This window comes from Chironomus tepperi, unplaced genomic scaffold (genome assembly GCF_022539635.2).
Source record: "Chironomus tepperi strain 1889 unplaced genomic scaffold, CSIRO-AGI_Ctep_v1 contig_68, whole genome shotgun sequence".
Taxonomy (NCBI): domain Eukaryota; kingdom Metazoa; phylum Arthropoda; class Insecta; order Diptera; family Chironomidae; genus Chironomus; species Chironomus tepperi.
This window is the reverse complement of record NW_027226190.1, coordinates 1,815,289-1,829,905: the sequence shown is the minus strand read 5'-3', so window position 1 is coordinate 1,829,905 and position 14,617 is coordinate 1,815,289. Positions and strand designations below refer to the sequence as shown.

At 32.7% G+C, this 14,617-nt stretch overlaps 4 protein-coding genes across 4 annotated transcripts; 3 read left to right on the top strand and 1 right to left on the bottom strand.

Annotated features, from left to right (window-relative positions):
• Nucleotides 1-2,017: 2,017 nt before the first annotated feature.
• LOC139100781 (protein kinase C-binding protein NELL2a-like) lies at nucleotides 2,018-3,024 on the top strand. Its single transcript, XM_070653517.1, has 2 exons — nucleotides 2,018-2,057; nucleotides 2,115-3,024. The coding sequence occupies exons 1-2, from the start codon at nucleotides 2,034-2,036 to the stop codon at nucleotides 2,955-2,957; spliced, it is 867 nt and encodes a 288-aa protein (XP_070509618.1). The 5' UTR covers nucleotides 2,018-2,033; the 3' UTR covers nucleotides 2,958-3,024.
• A 659-nt stretch (nucleotides 3,025-3,683) lies between these two features.
• LOC139100682 (DNA-directed RNA polymerase II subunit RPB1-like) lies at nucleotides 3,684-6,830 on the top strand. Its single transcript, XM_070653366.1, has 3 exons — nucleotides 3,684-3,820; nucleotides 4,520-4,654; nucleotides 4,871-6,830. Exons 1-3 carry the CDS (start codon nucleotides 3,684-3,686, stop codon nucleotides 6,537-6,539), a joined length of 1,941 nt encoding a protein of 646 aa, XP_070509467.1. The 3' UTR covers nucleotides 6,540-6,830.
• A 734-nt stretch (nucleotides 6,831-7,564) lies between these two features.
• Nucleotides 7,565-10,692, bottom strand: LOC139100828 (aminopeptidase N-like). Its single transcript, XM_070653579.1, has 2 exons — nucleotides 9,744-10,692; nucleotides 7,565-9,396 (listed from the first exon to the last, which is right to left on the bottom strand). Exons 1-2 carry the CDS (start codon nucleotides 10,215-10,217, stop codon nucleotides 7,591-7,593), a joined length of 2,280 nt encoding a protein of 759 aa, XP_070509680.1. The 5' UTR covers nucleotides 10,218-10,692; the 3' UTR covers nucleotides 7,565-7,590.
• A 1,358-nt stretch (nucleotides 10,693-12,050) lies between these two features.
• On the top strand, nucleotides 12,051-13,755 carry LOC139100681 (alpha-amylase 1-like). The gene is made up of 4 exons (XM_070653365.1): nucleotides 12,051-12,678; nucleotides 12,740-12,930; nucleotides 13,007-13,122; nucleotides 13,185-13,755. The coding sequence occupies exons 1-4, from the start codon at nucleotides 12,051-12,053 to the stop codon at nucleotides 13,753-13,755; spliced, it is 1,506 nt and encodes a 501-aa protein (XP_070509466.1).
• Nucleotides 13,756-14,617: the final 862 nt, after the last annotated feature.

Genomic DNA, 14,617 nt, shown 5'->3' with positions numbered 1-14,617 from the left:
TTACAAAGTTTCAAAAGAAGACAATAATGAAACGTAGCTTCCTTTAAGTCTAGTTCTAGTACAACCATTTAGTACCGTAAAATTAAAAATCGATTAACGAAACCATTACGACAGCGAGTCTTGCTCCTTTGTAATAAGAACTTCTAGTCGTTAAGGAATATTTCCTAACAGGCACTGAGACCTGGCACTGGTCTTTCTGTACCATCTGCTCTTTGTCTGTTAGGGATTTTTAGTAGACTCTCCCCAGGCATAATACAATTAAGCACTTTACACTGATTAAAAACAACTTAACTAATTTGATATGACTCTTACCTTTCCATCACAGCTATTCCATATAATACTAATTATAATAATAATTAATGCAAATTGTCTTGTTTTTGCATAATTTATCACACTCCATATCATTATCACAGTAGATTAGAAATTGTATTAAAGTTAAAGAAATAACTTTATTATGAAAATATAGTCACTCAAATGCAAGCTTATTTTACCAACTGAAACACATCGATAACCATCAAATGCTTTTATAGACTGAAAGTTAAACAAACATTTCACCAGTAAAGTAAACATCGGCAAGTGCTGAACGAAGTATTTTAGGGAGAATAGCTTTTACTAGTCTTGCAGTCTTCAAATTACAGAAGAAGACAAGTTTTTGCAACATGCAAAAAAGTTCATAATGTGATAATGATGTTAAAAGATAAGGTGATGATGACTCGTGACTATAAAAAAAAGATTTATCAATTAATATTCAACTTCCGTTCAAGAAATGACGCCTCATCATCATTTCAAGCCAATTATGTTGCATTTAAAATGTAAATTATGGCAATTTATAAATGATTGCTATTGCTACTGTATGAAAATATCTTGATGGCGAGAAGATTATGAGCATATTATGGTTATAGGATGAGCTTGACGTCTTTTAATTTACCATCTGCTTCCTCTTTGACTGCTATTTATCCAAGAGATTTAGCTTAGACAATTTTATTGATTTGTTTGGCTTAAACAGAAACGGAAACTGTGCTGCGGTATTCTGACCATCTCATATATATCTAGTTTTGTTACAAACTTTACACTCATCATTTTTTTTTGCAAGGAGTTTAAATCCGCATATGACCTTTTTACATTGAAAACAGAAAGACAATGGACAGTTGAAGAATATCATTCAGCCATTCATCATACGAATTCACAATTTCCGACATTGGAGAATCAATGAATGGAAAAATGGTTTACAATAAGCATAACTCTTTGTAATAATTTTTTTTAACGAATATAAAAAATTTTGATAGAATTTGAGATTGATTTTATCAACACCTTTTTGTGCACGACTATCCACGTGGAAAAACATGAGCTCGTCTATTAGAAACATTCACAATTTTCATATTTCATACAGAAATTGTTGTTTGCTTTGGATTTTGTTACAATGTGAAGGAAATGTGAACCAAAAAAACATAGAAGAATTTCGTCCATTGACATGAAGAGATACGATGTTTACCAAAATTTATTCTCCATGTGTCTGCATTTATAATTACTCCCAAGGTATGGACAGCTTGAAGTGAAAGAGAAGATGCTGTTTTTATGACTGTTCTTAACGAATTTTAATTTTTTAGATATGAGATGTCAATTTGTTTGATTTAGTTCAGTCCATTTGCAATCTAGGGTTTATGCACTGTCGATGGACTCTCAAATTTCATGCACAGATCTTGCATTCTGCAAGCATTCTGTAAATGACATTAGACAATCTACAAATAATTTTTTAATGCAATCTAAATTGCCTAGCCTTTGCGGCACACAATAATCCAGTATGGCATCGACAGTAATTTATCAAACAATAGCAGCTTGACTCAGTTCATTTAAAATTATCAATTTGGAAAGGTCCCGTTTGAAAGAAATCTTTCACTATTTACTCATCATCGAACTCTTCAAACCTGTTTCGAACAAAAATAAAATTAGCATTTTACATGAAATTGCTTGTATAAAAATGAGAGAAATTCAAGAATGTTCCTTAGTTTGTCAACAACTTAAGAAAGCTAAAGATGAATACAGAATTTCTTTTTATTGTAAGTTACTTTTTGGAATTGGAAATATTGAAATAATTCTTAAGGTTTTATGTATAGATTTTGCTGGCATTAACCTCACAAGCTATTGCAAAAAATGTAGATCAAAAGTGCAAACCTGATATTTGCGGACCGAATGCAAAATGCATAGATAGTGAAGATGATGAAACGTATAATAAGCTAAAGCAGCCATATTGTCTTTGTGAGCCTAAGACTATTGGAAAACCACCAAATTGTATGATTGGATGCCTTAAAAATAGTGACTGTCATAGCGATGAGTTCTGTGATTTGGAGAATAAAGCATGCAAGAAAGTCTGTGAACATTCCTGTAATTCAACAGATACTTGTCATGATTCTAAAAAATTATGCATTGGAAAGTGTCGAGATCATGATGACTGCAAGTCAAATGAAATTTGTGACATCAGCCATACTTGTGTGATTGGTTGTAGAAGTGATAATTCCTGCAAAGATAACGAACATTGTAATGATGAATCAAAATGCATTGATGTTTGTGCCAAGTCAAATTGTGGTGAAAACTCTGTATGTAATGGTTATAATCACATCACACATTGTGCATGTGAAGAAGGCTATATTCCAGAGAAAGGAATTGGATGTAAAAAGAAGGAACCACATCATACTTTTGTAGAACTGGATGAATTAGAATGTCATCATTTTTGTGGAGATTTTGCATCATGCATTGTTGAAGATGATATAATTCATTGCTACTGTCCAAAGGAATTGAGAAGTAATCCGATTATAGCATGTCCACCTCCACTTTTGTATGCCACATCAAAACCTGAATATTGTGAATGCTGTGAACAAGCCATTGATCCTGATTGTGCAGTTCCAATATCATGTGCATTAGATGGAGACTGTGTTTTTGAAGGATCAGTGTATCCATAAAATCAAATAAAAAATTTATTACCTTGTCAAGCAACTAGTACGAGTCAATAAAGAAACAAAAAAAATATTAAAATTGCCTTTTTTAATGAATTTTCAACAGTTAAATTAGGGGCTAATCAGCCATTTACTTACTACTGTAGACATCAGATAGCATCAAATCTAATCCAAACGATGAGAAATAATTAAAAATTTGATGAACAAGCGTTAAACCTTCAATAAACAAACACTTTTTCCATACTTATTCGCATTAATCTTAAGGATTGCTTAATTTGTCGCAATGCTTTTGGTCATCAAAAACCATAATTCTCATTTTTAAAAAGCCACGAATGTTCAACAGTGCAAATAATTTAATTAACTAAAATCTTAATTACTTGACTGTAGATGTAAAAAATCTGAGAAAACGCAGAAATGAAATGCTGAATTTGCGTGAGGGGAGAAGTAGAAACAACAACAAAAATTGAGAGAATCTTTTGGAAGTTATAAAAACAATGGGCTGTAATGAGATCTGATTCAGTCATTATTAAGGTGTAGCGAAGTGAAAAACTTAGAAAATTAGCAGATACTCAAGAAAAATTGTGTGCCTTTTTTGGAAGATATAAGAAATACATGTCAAGGAGAAAAGGATTCTTAAGGATATTACTAAAGTGTATAAACTTTGAATTAAAAAATTATGAAATTTTAAAAGTGAAAATTTAATAAAAAGTGAAGAAATAAATTTAATTAAAAATGAAAATTAGAGACATTACAATTCTCACAATTCTCCTTCAATTACACATCCAATCTATCAAATGTGATGATTCAAAGAAAAACCATCCAAGTAATCAAGTAAACAACGTGAATACTGATGGGACATTCCAATTTGGGTGCGTATTAAGCTAAATTAAACACTCAAAAAAGGGTCAAAACCGTGAGAATTTTCTCAATGCACTTCGTGTCAACGCCAACAAGAGACTACAGTGTGGAACCCAAAATTAAATTATACGATGATCTTTATGATTCAGAATTCATTAGCTTTGACCGTGACAGGTTATTATTATATTCAGATGCGACGAATTATGCAACATAACTCATGTATTTATGAGAAGCCGCTCAAGCAAAATTTAATTAATTAATTAATGAGAAAAAAAGATGAATTAATATTTCGTGCATAAATTCCCGCGTTAAGTGTTTCTATTCATTTATTCATAGTTTTACGTACATTTTTTGCATTTTCTCTGTACACACATTTATCGTACGTGCATATGATTGTGAGAATTTTCTCCCTCATTTAATTATGAATCATTAATTTCATTCATTCAAAAAATTCATTCGAGGAATTTCAATATTTTGTTCCTGATTGCATATTTAAGACAGTATCTTAACCACTTAATATGCAATTTCCGGATGAAAATTAAGTTATTGACTTTGAAAATTACAATATGATGTCAAAAGGATATACCCTAACACGCAAAGAGACCGTCTTTTGGGTACCGTCGTGGTATTTCTGTTAGGGATAACATCTAATCTGATTCAATTCATTTTTAAATGACTCCATTCTTTATTTTAATTCATCCTAAAAACAGTTACGATAATAAAGATCAAGGTGGACATTATCACAAGGCAACAGGGAGTGTCATAAAAGTTCGCGGACGTTTTGGCTCGCGAAATGCAGCGACTGGAAAAATCGATGAAACAGTTTACACAGCTGGAGCAAGGGGGTAATTTACAGCTATTTTTATTTAATTCTTCTTGACCTTGCATTCGGTTCCATCTCAAAGATTCATCATAATTGTGGTTTGTCATTAATGTTTCTTCTGTGTGTTATTATGTTGATCATCAGCAGTATAATAAAGAAGAACAATGAAAATGGAACTGAATTATTTGACATGTGATGTGAGAAGATTTATTACATTGTTCCTTTATGTTCTTTATAGTTATAGAGCACGAGGTGCTAATATCCATCGGAAGCAGAATCTTTCTCAAGTTAGACGTGGATCAATTGGATCACCAAGTGATCCTCTTGCTGACCCTTCAGATGATCCAAGCTACTCATTTGGTTACAAAACTAAAAGTCATTCTAGACGAGAAGAGTCAGATACTGAAGGAAAAGTGCATGGAGAATTTATTTATGTTGATGATGCAGGTGATAAACATGGAGTTAAGTACAAAGCCGGTGCACATGCTGGTTTTCAAGTTGAAAATGGAGTTCCAGATGCTCCATCAACAATTAATTACAATGCACCACTATATAGATCAGATCCAACAGCTCGTGGAAAAATATCATTCGAACGTGGACCTGACAGACAGTATAAGTTCTTAACTTCAAGTCCTGATCAAAGACGTTCAGAAGCAACTGGACCTGATGGTATAACACGAGGCAGTTATTCATATTTGGATGATAAAGGTGTGCAAAGAACAGTTCAATATATTGCTGGTGCTGGAATTGGTTATAAAGTTTTATCTTCAACCATAGGGCCAGGCTCGCATGTATCAGCTAATGCTGATGTTCCAGAATATTCAATTAAGGCTGTATCAAATGAAATAGCAATATCAGATGAACCAAGTAATTATTATCATCATACTGGGCCTTCTGCACCTTCTGGGCCAGGATATGTCACAACTACAGTTCCTCCACAAACATATGTTACTTCAACTCCTCATTCTCCATCTACCTTCTCGACACCAACTTATTATCCATCAACACCTCGTCCATTTTCACGACCAAATGTGGATTCAGTTTATGTATCAACACCAAGTTCTATTGGTGATCTTAATCATAACCATGCAGTGACACCTACAGCTTCAACACCTTGCCAACAATGTCAATTTACAAGTGGTGGACCATCTCCACTTTCCCCTTCAGGACCGACAGGACATTCAGCAGCATCACATGAAGAGAATGATTTGATATATGGACTACTTCCACCAAGAGAAGAACCACTTTATACTAAGCAATATCTTGCACCAACTCCAACAGTTCCAACAGAAGTTCACATTACACCAGCTCATCATGCACCAACACACCATCATCATCATAATATTCAACCACAGTCTATTGCTCCCACACCTTTCTTTTATCCTACACAAGGTTATTTACCTACTGATACACCTTCACCTTATTCATATGTTCCAACTCGCCCAACATCAGAGCCAAATTATCATTCACAACCAACTTTATCGCCAAATTATCATCCACAACCAACTTTATCACCAAATTATCATCCACAACCAACTTTATCACCAAACTATCAGCCACAGCCAACATTATCATCACACTATCAGCCACAGCCGACATTATCATCACACTATCAGCCACAACCAACACTATCGTCAAATTATCAACAAATAAATCCTGAAACAGAACAATATAATCCATCTACTGGAAATGAAGCGAGTAGTGGATGGTTTTATGGACTAGCTCCAGGTGCTGCAAAGCGAGCACATATTCAGAATATTGATTTAATGCATGAAAGAGCGCCATCTCCTTCAGAAGCATTAAGAAGAGATGAAGAACGTGATTCATATCAAACTCTTCCGCAACATCGTCAACATCAACATCAAAGCGCACCTCTACATTATTTACATCCACCACCACGAGTGTGATTTAGTTAATTGAAATATCTTAAAATTAATCTTGATCTTCATCATAATTAGCAAAAATTTATATCATTATTATTATTACTTCTGTTTGTGTGCTCAATTCGAATGAGACCGCATATTTCTGAAGGAATCTAATTCAACATTTTGAAATTCTTTAAACTCATAAATGTGTCGGAAATGTCAGAAATGAACAGAGCATCTTTGTATTATTAACAAAAGCTTAAAATTGTGTTCTGGAAGTTAACAAGTTTTCGTCGAGTTAGAACTTGTTAAATTATTGAAGATTCTAACAAACTAGGAATTTGAGTAATTTATCTGTCATGCTTTGACAGTAATAAGATTTGTGAACATAAATATTGAAAAAATTAGACTTTAATGAATTCGCATTCTTTTGTATTGTATGTGCTCAACTCAAAATACTATTTTCTATTGTTTCTTAGGTTTAACTAAATTAAATTAATTAAAGAATTAATAAATACCAATTAGCAGTTCCAATTGAAATCTTAACTTTGATTTATTATTCAACATTATGCTGAGTTTTAATTTTTTTGAAAAAAATAATCATTTATTTACGTCGCATGTCATTGCGTTGGCTACTGAAAAGACAAAATAATTCATCGCATTACAGTACAAACGCACAAAGTCAGCTGAGTTGAAAAACATAAATATTCATTTGCAATTCAACTTTTACTTTCTGTCTCTTCTTCCATGACGATGAGATGTTAATCTGCCGCAGCGTAGCAATATAAATACAATAAGACACTCATAGTTGTCTCTCAACTTGACCTTGTCTCATGTATTTCTGTAACATGATACACATAAACTTTGCGTGTTGCTTTACATTCTATTTTAATGAATGGCTATTTTGTTTCATTTGTGATGTAAATTGGAACAAAGAAGACGATGTACATTTTTGAATACATGAATTTTGGGGAAGTAACTAAAAGGATCTGATAAAATTAATTCATAACAGCTATTGGCAATGAAATTGATGAAACAAAATTTTGATGGTCAAGGAACTTGGACGTCTTTATTCGAAATATTAAACAGTACATTATGAACTAAATACTTTTAGTATATGACACATTAAAGTAACGAATATTAAAATATAGCATGAATTGCAATTGTTATTTGCGCCATCAGGAGTGGTTATATCTGTAGATTCTGTTGATTCTGTAGTCTTAACATATTCAGTTGTAGATTCTGGAACTGATGGTTTTAAATGCTTATTCAACCAAGTTAAAATTTCTTCTTGATTTTCTTTAAGCCAGTTTTCAATTTGTTCACTTGTTTTAATGAAAAGATCCATTGTATCCTGGATATAATTTCCAGTATTTGTAAATTTTTTCTCGAAACTTTTAAATAGAATTAATTTTTCTTTATTGTTAATCCTTTTCAATACAGTGTGTAGCATAAATCTTTGTTCGGATGTATCGAGACTTAACAAATGTCTGCCTAACCATGCATTGACAATATAAACACTGTGCTTATAATTTTGCACAAAATTAATCAACATTAATCGAACATCGCGATTTGAAAATTTTGGATTCCTTAAATGATCTCCTATATATACAAAAGCCTCAAAATTTTCTGTGCATGCTAATGATTTAATCAATATTTCACGATTACCAGTGAAATCTAGCATACTATTCCAAAGTTTCTTAAATGTGTCAAAGTCTGCATTTCGTATTGCATTACAAAGGACTGCTAATTGAATGTCAGGATGGATATTATGAGGATTTTCAATGAATTCGTGAAATTTTGAATTAACATACGAGACACAATCAGGAAATTCCATTTTGCACATCCAAAAAATTGCAATTTCTCTAACTTCCCGATCAAATGAAGACTCGCCTGACCTTGAGTTAAGTCCAACTCGATTATAAAGTGGTTCTACTATTTCGATAACAAACTCTTTGAAACATTTATAAACTTCTTCGTCTTCTGAAAGCTGCATATCTAAAAACTGTAGACAGTGAGAAGCTGCCTTCCACGGAATCACGTCATACTCATATCTGAGGTAGGAAAGGATTCCGAAAAGATATCCATAAGAAATTTTCTTTGCAATTGCAAGATTAAAAGCATCATCAATTATTGCTGCTCTATTGAGTACTGGAATGTCTTCAAAATGTAAGGAATTTAATTTAACTATAATCATCATCCACACATCTGGGTCATAATTTACACGATAATACCCAATTTGGTTGACATTCAAAATAATCCAATCGTAAGGAAGAACATTTAGTGTCATTATGTCTGAATCCATTAAAATTGGTTCTTCATTTGTTTCACCATTGGATGTTAAATATGTTATTGGAATTGTCCATGATACGTTGGCTCGATCAGTATCTTCATCTATAAAAATTAAAAATCTTTCTTGGGCAATTGTAATACTTGTTTCATTTTTATCAATAATTTCGATGACGGGATATCCTGGATTTTCGGACCAAAATCTAAAAATCTCCTTAAAATCGTATTCTCCTCCATCCTCATCTTCAAATTCATCATAAAAGTTTTCTGGGGTCGCTAATTGAAATTTATATTTGAATAAAAAATTCAAAATCTTTTGCTTAAGTTTATCAGGTCCTATTACATCCTCAAACATCCTCAACAAAGTCGAAAACTTTGCACTTGTGTATTGGATAATGTCATCTCCTTTTTTCTCATTCATCGATTCAGTAGTAATTAACGAATCCATTTCAAGAGCCCTGTGCAAAACATTTACATTGTACACATCCATGATACGATCTTCAGGCTTAAGCATGTCAGCAAATAAAAATTCATAAAATCTTACAAAACCTCCTGTTATAAATGTTTCATTTGAACTTGTCATGTTCACAATATTTCCAAAGAATTGTTGCTGAAACACAAAATTAATGGACATTAAGCATTTGAAAAAATAACTGTGAATATTTTGTGATCATTTGGATAAGCTTTATGAGTTTTATGGGAATATTATAAAAGGAGTAGCTTAAAGAAGTAATAGGGGTTAGGACTTAAGCAAGACTGTATTTGTGTCAGTAGACAGGCGCATGTCTCGAGGCATTCATGAAATCTAATAATCAACTAATCGGTTGAATAAATAATGGAAATGAAACTGTGATCAACATGATAATTACACATAATTCGCGCACGTTTATGCCTATATAGTAATACTATAGTATGACTTGCAACACATGTACTAAAATAAATTATTGATTTACTTACCGCGAATGTTCGAGTTATCGAGCGAACCATTTTATCAATCTGTGTGGTCGTCATTCTTGCTGATTGATAAATTAAATGATATTGATTATAAATAATTAATTCATATGTCGAAATCTCTGTTGCGATACCAGGAACGGTGACTAATTTCAAGCTAGTCAGATTATGTGCAGACTTGAAATATGAGTAGAACAAATTGATTCCATCAAATGCAGCATCCATAGCATCTTTTAAATAACATGCATTTATAAATGAATCATTTCCATACATTTCAACCTTTAGTAGCTTTGCTGTCGATATAGACTTGAATTTTGACACAATGATAGCCACAGAATCAACAGAAATTCTCTCAGTCGGAAGAAATTTGGTGGTTTTGAATTCGTCCGCAACCGCATCCGATAAATTTACTACATTGGTATTGGATATTACATGATATGTATTATGATGCCTTACTTCTATTTCAAAGACAGCTCTCATGTTTGTCTCATCGAATGTGGGACAAAAGGAACGAAATTCCGCAGTTTGAAATGAAATTGTTGCGAAATATTCTTTTGATTCCTTTGTTTCATAGTATCCGATAAAATTATTTAATAAAATCCCTCTGTACTTGATGCCGAGCACATAAATCGTATTAGCAGCTAAATTGTTTTGAAAATTTATAGCTAATATTCCGAAATTGTTAGTGAATCCAGGAACACTGATTATTGAATCCACATCATTCAATAAAGTAACATTGGTTATTGTTAGTCCATCAGAATACAATATCAGTTCCTTAATCTCCTCCAAAATTTTCAATTGAATTTTCACATATCCTTCAAAATTAGTTTTTCCTTCATGGATGCTTGTGCTGAAACTTAATTTGTATTTTAATAGCTCGATGGAACTTGACACATCTGTACAATTTAAAGTGCTTCCTTTTAGCACAACAATAACCGCAATAACGAAAACTACACTTAACTTTTCGCACATGATGAATACGAATGACTTCCTGATGATTCTAAGCTTCTCTTTTTGTAGACTAATCTTATCTTGTGCCTCTAAGTTATAAAGATAAAAATTAATCAATATATCCAATAATTTATTAATAATATATGTTGACTCTACAATTATAATTATTAATCGTTTGATTAGAAGTGATTAATAGATTTATTCGTGAGCTTGAATGGGTTAGGAGTTAAATAGACCATTGGATCGATATTTAAAGTAAGAGTTTAACTGTGAAAAGAGCAACATTACTAAGGCTATGAATCGCATTTCCAGTGGATATGATTAACATAACTATTAATTGTCACATTGATTCAGGACATCTCATAATTAGTTCTGTCACTTGTGTCCGGAGCTGTGAATTTTCACGATTTTCGATATGAACTGTTTGGGCATGGTTTAGAGTGGCTTAGGCATGGCAAAGCGCGAAATTATGGAAATAATTATTCACGTTTCATTAAAGAGGATGTCCCATTCACGACACTACACTTGAACCAGATCCAAGGATGTATTTGTGCAGTGTAGTGTGTCAAACAAGTCCATGGATTTCAGGATTATGGTGTCTCTCGGGTATCTGATCACTGTATAGTAATAAGACTTGAGTGTGAGAACACTGTTGGATGTAATATGTACGTTTTTGGTTCTACCTAGTTAGAGATAGCATTGACGAATAGTCGAATTAGTAATGGTTTTGGGACGCAATTGACGAGAGTCTCGAGAACTGCAAAATTGTGAACTCAAATACCATTTTGGTAAAAAAAAATATGTATCTTGGATCCCATGAACCAAACTTTTACTCCGCCCTGGCTCGGTGTCTCACTACGAATATTTGTTTAGCACTAGAATATCTGGTTAAATTAGTGACGTTGATGAATCTACAATACTTACTGGAAAATTATTCAAGTCATCTGTTTAAACTGCTTAGACATCGACTCATCATGATTTATCAGATCTTCATTTCCATTTAGATACATATCATCTGTCATTATTGTAAACAACAACAATTTTGCAAATTACAGATTGTTATTTAGTTCTGTTTAATGAAGACTTCATTAACATCCATATTCATATTTCTTATACTCCATATTTAAAAATATATTAAGTGCTGGACAGAATAAACAAATTGCTGTTGTTCCATCTATTTTATAGATAGATTCTTCAATTGGAAGTAAAATAGTTCATAAAAATAATAATTAAAACATTCTGTTGATGTTTCACACGAGATGTGCTTAATTTTCAACTGATCAAATACGGAACTGACAAGATTGCACTATAAATATGTAACTGAAATTCTCCAGTATCATTAGTGATTATTTACTACTCATAATGAAATTACAAATCACGACAATTTTTATAGCAAGCTTGATAGCAGCAACCGTTGGTCAGTGGGATCCTCATTTTATTGAAGATCGTCAGGGAATTGTTCATCTCTTTGAATGGAAATGGCTAGATATTGCTGATGAATGTGAGACATTTTTAGGACCTAATAAAATTGGCGGTGTTCAAACTAGTGTCGCGAATGAAAATGTTATTATTAGTGGACGTCCATGGTACGAACGTTATCAACCAATGTCATTTAAATTAGAAACAAGATCCGGAAATGAAAATGAATTTAAGGAAATGATTACTAGATGCCGAAATGCAGGAGTTAGAATCTTTGTGGATGTTGTTGTAAATCATATGGCAGCATCTCAAGAAACCTCACCTGCTACTGGAACTGGCGGCTCTGAAGCATATCCTGGTGATCGATGGTATCCAGCTGTACCATTCAATAAAACTGCTTTCCATACTTCCTGTGCAATAGAAAACTATAATGATGCAAAACAAGTTAGAGACTGTGAACTTTCAGGTTTGCCTGATCTTGACCAAGGAGTCAAATATGTCCGTGAAAAAATTGTTGAATATTTAAATCATCTTATTGATTTGGGTGTAGCTGGCTTCAGAATGGATGCATGTACGTATATTACTAAATTACAATCATGCAGATAATAATTTTTATATTTATTGATGAGAAGGCAAGCACATGTGGCCCAGAGACTTGAGAGCAATTTATTCAAAAGTAAAACCGCTAAGTAAGGAACACGGTTTTGTTCAAGGTTCTCGTCCGTTCTTCTTTCAAGAAGTAATCGATATGGGTAATGAGGCTGTTAAACGTCAAGAATATATTTCGCTTGGAACTGTCACGGAGTTCACCTACTCAACACAGGTTAATTAACTATATACTTTGTATTTAATTCCTTTTAATTGAGTTTTAAAATGTTCTTAAACGCATTAATGTCCAGATTGGAATGGTCTTCCGTAAAATTGAACGAGACTTATCAGCTTTGAGACTTTGGGGACCACCAAGTGGATTCTTGCCATCAAGATTTAGCTTTGTTTTTATTTGCAATCACGATAAGTATGGCTATTTGTCATTTAAATATTTTGTTCTTTACTAATATATTCTCAATACAATTTCAGTCAACGTGGTCATGGTTCTGGAGGAGATATGATTCTATCATATAAAGATAAAGATCTATTCACAAAAGCATCAGCTTTTATGCTTGCACATCCACATGGAGGAAATCATCCACGTCTTATGAGCAGTTATTATTTTGATGATCCAAGTCAAGGACCACCACAAGATTCTAACGGTAATATTATATCACGTGAAATTGATTCTAATGGTGCTTGTACAAATGGATGGGTTTGTGAACATCGTTGGCCAGAAATTGTGAAAATGGTCAAATTCCGTGCTGTAACTGACAAAACTGTTGTTATGAGTTTTACAAATATTGCTGAAAACCAAATTTCATTTTGTCGTGGACGTAAAGGCTTTGTAGCCATTAATAATTCCGATCAAAGTCTGAATGCAACTGTCAACGCATGTCTTCCAAATGGTGTCTATTGTGATGTCATAAGTGGCGATAAAGTTGATGATAAATGTACAGGAACATCTGTAACTGTCCGTGCCGGCAAAGCACATATTGAAATTCCATCAAGTTCCTTTGGATTTTTGGCAATACATCTTGAATCCAGATTGTCTAACTGAATTGTTTGATGATGAATATTAAGAACCAATAAATTATATTTTTAAATGCATCACATAAATCGAAAGTATAACATTGAGGTCATTGTGCAATTTTATCAATGAATTGTGACTTAAATAAATTTGTCACTTACAAAATCAATACATATTTAATGCACAGCAACAAATCTTTTTAACGCTTTAGTAAAAAATGTCGAAACTTGATATAAATTGAAATTGAAATGCAAAATCGGCAGGTATAACAAGTATCCTGATGAGTTTTGAAATTTAAATTGATTTTGATTGTTTGTGTAAGCGACATATTGTCTCGTTGGGCTTGGCATTAAAAATTAGTTTTGAGTTTGTTAAATTTGGTAATTTGAATTCAGAAGCTGATGCTTAATAAGGAAAAATTCAGGTCTTTGAAGAAGCCGTTTTATTATGAAAGCCAGAATCACTTGATATTTTCATCAGATGCTTAATTACGAAAAAAACAATCCTTAACAACATCATTTAAGTTGAAATTGCAATTCGATATGCATAATCTGTTTAATCGCTCGATCCGCTTGTCGTTATGCAATTTAAGTTGAGCACAACTTAATAAATGCTCTTGATTAATTCAGTGTGAAAAGGAATACGAGATTGCAGTCATGAAGAATTTATTTTATTGTTTCACAGAAGTGTAAAGCATAACTTAATATCTTGTCAATATCCTATTTCAATGTTAAAAGGGTAATTTTGATGTTGAACTGTTAAAGCTTTTGAAATTGTTCTATCAGCTTGGCTTTTTAATGAGCATCTTCAAAATTAAGTTTAAAATGTCATTAATCCAAAGGAATCGGAATCTGCAGCTTAAACTCATATATTCTTAATACAAACTGCGTCA